Source organism: Megalops cyprinoides, chromosome 5, assembly GCF_013368585.1.
Source record: "Megalops cyprinoides isolate fMegCyp1 chromosome 5, fMegCyp1.pri, whole genome shotgun sequence".
NCBI lineage: Eukaryota > Metazoa > Chordata > Actinopteri > Elopiformes > Megalopidae > Megalops > Megalops cyprinoides.
The window spans coordinates 12,071,965-12,077,149 of NC_050587.1; the positions used below are offsets into that span (position 1 = coordinate 12,071,965).

Below are 5,185 nucleotides of genomic sequence, written 5' to 3' on the forward strand. Positions count from 1 at the left end.
CCAGCCAGCGTAGCCGCGACTATCCCGAAGAGATGCACTTTAACCCAGCTGAATACAATATCAGTTCGTTGATTTATAATATTACTGCAGTAGGCAATATTAAAGTGCTTAGAGAAGCAGAAGGTAATGAAAGACTGCGCGGTAATTACACTTTTTGTCTAAGTGAATTTCAATTACAAATAGCTCAAAATAGGCATATTTCAGTCGAATCTCATTCTTTCTTACAAAAAATGACAAGGCTACAGTAAGTACGATGTAAAACAATTACCCACTGAATAAGCGTCTCACTGGGAATAGATTGTTGACTTTATGGTGGAGACAAAACCTCGTTTGTATGTTTCTCTTCCTGCTTTCTTGTTCTCTAAAACTATTAGAGCTTAAAATGCTCTCCTTATGTTACGAACACTGTTTCGGTAAGAAGTAAACAGAGGATAACATCACCTTCAATAATTAGGAAAAGCTAAATAGTTTTAAAGGGAATTAACTGTTGTAAGAAAAAAACTAATCCCCTTAGCAGCGTGTGGGCAAGGGATTAAAAAACTGCTGTCAATCGGTGTTTAGTGCTAATTACACATATCCCTTCAATATTGAGGAAGTTAGGAATTCCTCCCAATTAATTGCGCCTGAATTGCAATCTGATGCTTAAATTTGAAATATAGCGGTAGCGGGCTCAAATCACGACATGTTGATGCATTACAATCTAACGATTGATTGTCTTGTACGATTACATGTCGGCAATGGCGAATTCGTACGCTACTTAGCGGACACATTTCATTGTTCGATTACTGTACCATTAAACACAACCTAAATAAGTCGCTATGTGCTTCGCAACTTGTCCCCAATAATGCAGACAAGCCAATCGACTAATGTTGTGACTAGCGTTTGCGTGATTAATTAATTTAGCCGTCCTAAACTCAAAATATAATTTCACATGGCCTGATAATTTGACAGTTTAGGCCATTCTGCACATCATATCTGAATTAGTTAGTAAATGCCACATTTTAAAAAAATTGAGAACCAATATATTTTTTGACACTTAATTCGTTTGCTTATTCGTGTGTTTATTCATTTGCTTAGGCCTATTTATTATTTGTATTGAAAATAATAACTGCAGTTTTATTAGTAATGTTAGCAATGGAAATAGAAATAGCTAGTTGTACAGTATCGGCACAATTTAGAATTTAGTAAGTAAATAGGCATATGCATTCAATGTGATAAATATCTATGTACAACAAATTTAAGTAACTGCAGAGAAAATTTAAATCTTTGGAGACAATTAGGGTTTCACGCTCAGCTTCGTGAAGATTTTGTCAAAGGTGTGATGTATAATCACCACTAGGATACAATATGACGAAAAGGCAACCGTTAATCTGATATGACATCTTTCAATCTGCATTCTGATTGAAACGCTGCATGTAGATATGATTTTGTTCCACCTAAAACTCTAATCTCCAGCCGCCCCTTTTTTGCAGACCATCGTGAGTGTGACATCTGGAAGAAGAATAAAAGATGGTTTTAAGATGGTTTATGTAAAGGGGTTATAAAGCTCTGCTAGCTGTTATAGCAGATATAAGAAATTGGGAGGAGTTATCATGAGCTCATTAGGACAATGCTAACCCCTCAATCCAAGGGCTAAGGCAATCTGACGTCCCTATTTGACGCGTCGGTAGGGGCTGTCACTCGGACAAAGGGCCTTGTCCGAGGGATTCCTTTAAAAACCCCAGAAGAAATAACCTCTACACTGCGGTTCAGGACCACGAACTGAAGGGAGCGGAGCCATTGCTGTCATCAAGAGACAAAATAATCAACAAGTTCTGACGTGTAAGATTTTCATTTTCACTGGGCATTTCAGTTTACATCAGCTTCTTTCAGGGAGAAATTTATCAGACCAAATAATCATAATATCGACTGGACTAACCATCCTTAAAAGTTGCAGTAAACTAATTCAAGATAGCCTACTTGTAGTCGTTGAGGTGTGCGTTTTGGTGATTTGTTTTCAAACCTCAAACTTCTACGTTATTTTTACAAAAATATTTTCGACATCAATGCGGTTTCTCGGGTCAATATCCGAAGAGATGGAAGAGCATCTTTCACCCTCCGGACATATAGTTCGCAGCCCCGGGAATCCATCCAAGATTCACAGCATCGAAGCGATTTTGGGATTTAAAGACGAAAACGTTTTTCATCCGTCGTTTTCTTCCAATGTGTCAGCGAGACTTGGCAAAGAAACCGAGAAGAAAAGAAATTCCAACAAGATGCCGACCCTGAAAAAAGAGCATGACTCTGAAAGTTTTGAAAGTGAGTTATCCGGGTTATGTACTGGGCGGACATTAGAAAACCAGCGACACATGGTATTTTAGCTTCACTTATTTACATTGCAACAGGTGTCACACTCCATAGATTGTCTAACGTTAATGAAATGATATGTCAAATTCCATGCTGAAAAAATTGTGATCATTGTCAGACAACAGCTAAAACATTTTATTGATTGAACTGAGGAGTTATGGGGTCCCATTTGCTGTGTACACGATTTGATTGAAATATAAAATACCCTTACATTTTGTATTTTTAAATGAATTTTTATCGTTATTATTAGAATTCGTTCAAATTAATGTTTGTTTGTTTGTTCCTCTAGCAAGCGTATGTTACACTCGAAGCTCTGGGGCTCCGATGAGCCCTGCTTTACTCGAGGGGGAAAGCAGGTTGTCCGACGAGGAGAATCCGAAGAAAAAACACCGGCGAAACAGAACGACATTCACAACCTTCCAGTTGCATGAGCTGGAAAGGGCTTTCGAAAAATCGCACTATCCTGACGTGTACAGCAGAGAAGAACTCGCTCTGAAGGTCAATCTCCCAGAAGTCCGAGTACAGGTAGGCCTGTCTTAATTTACATTAACCATCGCAACATCATAACGAACCATCTATGTGTGTATACGCGCACGTATGTTTTGCGCAAAGTGTCTGGGTCTTAGCTATTGTTTTTAAGGTCTTTATATTAAAAAGGGTAAGTTTCGCGAGGAAGTAATGGCATCATGGTCGCCTTGTTTAGATTAAAAGTACGCACGCCTACTGAAGTCTACTGAATGAAGTCTACTAAACCGGTTTGCGGGTTGAACTGAACTGCTTACAGTATATCTCGAAGAATTTTGCAATACTAAATTTAGGTATCAGTTACAGTACATGAAAATAAAGATAAGAACATGCAGTCACATGCAAATGAATCTATAAATAATACCATAAACATAACCTACAGGAATTCTTTATTTTCTATATTTAGTTAGTCGATTACATTTATGTTTAGATTTTGAAATAGTACACAAAGTCAATGGTGGGTTTTGCTCATTTATTGAGTGTGAATCACATTATTGTTAGAGAAGACCATTTCGTGTAGAGGACGCTGGCATAGAAAACAGCGAGTAGGCACTACAACGGCCAAAACACCTCAGGCTCAGAAAGAACGGAAGATAAGCATTAATGTGTAATATTCACATTTTTGACTTCTTGTTTTAATTCCGTAGTGAATATATAAGGCGCAATTGATGATCATGGTCAATCGCACGTGAGACTGCCATGTTAAAACTAATTTAAAGTTAAAGCCTACGCCTGTATTACACTTATGTGTATTATGTGTAAATCTGACGTATTTAGTTTCTTCAATTTCGGGGTTATAATGAAATTATAATGAGGTTAGGCACTGATTTTTTCTTTTGTTTTGTTATTCATTTTCATCATTTCAGTATCCGTTAAGGGTACTCGTTCCTGCTAGCGCAAGGTAAAGATGTACGCAACCTGGAAAAGGCCTAATACAAATAATATTTCGCCTGATTATTTCTAGGCCAGAATTTTGACTTGAGGTGTGAAATAAGGCACTGGAAATAGAAGTCTTGAGACCTATATTTTTACTTTTGCCTTCTTTTCTTACAGTTTCTTTTAAAACAAATGAAAAAAAATGTTGATAAAATAGCCTACCACATCCTAATATACATGACAAAATATGTCCTTGCCCGAGGTGAATAGGCCGATTCCAAATGTTGCAAATTTCAGTACGCTGTTCAGTTCAGTAAGATGAAACTGGCAAACATCTGTCAGAGGTTCAATTCCAAGTGATTGATCTTTTTGTAAACATAGGAAATATATACAGGTATATTTCTAAATATAGATATTATGATGTCTCCAAGGGTTTAAAGAGTTCAGTTTGAACATTTAAATGGTGCCACAAAGCTGAATGACAGCTCTCTGGAAGAAACTCCTTTGTGCTGGAGACACAGTACTTAACATCTATTGACCAGTTAAACATCAGAAGAGATTGGTCTCTAATGACCTTTTTGGAATAAAATTAAAATTAAAATGCTAGGGCAGCCAGTAATCATTTGCTTTGTATCATGGCTGACATTATATTTTAAGCAGAGGTAAGCCCTGGAGGCTGGTGCAGTGCCTCCTTTTTTGTTTTAATGTGTATTTTCTGCCCATTTTAGTGGGTAATGTAGCTCTCTTACAGCTGCACTCTGGTTTTCCAATGGAGCACAAGAATGAATGTACATTGGTTATTTTTAGGTGTGGTTCCAGAACCGGAGAGCCAAGTGGAGGAGACAGGAGAAGCTGGAGGTGAGCTCCATGAAGCTGCAGGACTCGCCAGTGCTCACCTTCAACCGCTCGCCGCAGCAGTCCTTCAACAGCAACCTGCCGCTGGAGCCGTGGCTGAGCCCCCCCATGTCGACCTCCACCTCTCTGCAGTCCCTCCCGGGCTTCATCAGCCCACCCCAGGGGCTCTCCAGCAGCTACACCCCCCCGCCCTTCCTCAACTCCCCCTCCATCGGACACAGCCTGCCGCACATAGGCACCATGTGCCCTCCGCCCCCTTACCAGTGCGCGAGCTTCATGGACAAGTTTTCCCTGGAGGAGTCGGACCCCCGGAACTCCAGCATTGCGTCTCTGAGGATGAAGGCCAAGGAGCACATCCAGTCCATCGGGAAGACGTGGTAGAGCAACCGGCCATTATCACCCTGATAAACCAGCACACGGGGTACAGTGGCAGCTTTGAACTGATTCCTCCCCAAAGAGACTTATTTTTTTAAGGCGTTTGCTTTTTACTCATTTTTTTTCCCTTGTTGGTCTGTGGAGGACACTTACTTGTGGACAAAGGTTTTGTTTTTAAAAGTTGATATTTATATGAGAGTTTTATCGT

At 39.5% G+C, this 5,185-nt stretch overlaps 1 protein-coding gene across 1 annotated transcript; it reads left to right on the forward strand.

Moving 5' to 3' along the window:
* Positions 1 to 2,045: 2,045 nt before the first annotated feature.
* On the forward strand, positions 2,046 to 4,983 carry rx3 (retinal homeobox gene 3). Its single transcript, XM_036530035.1, has 3 exons — positions 2,046 to 2,298; positions 2,636 to 2,871; positions 4,555 to 4,983. Exons 1-3 carry the CDS (start codon positions 2,046 to 2,048, stop codon positions 4,981 to 4,983), a joined length of 918 nt encoding a protein of 305 aa, XP_036385928.1.
* The last annotated feature ends 202 nt before the right edge of the window (positions 4,984 to 5,185 follow it).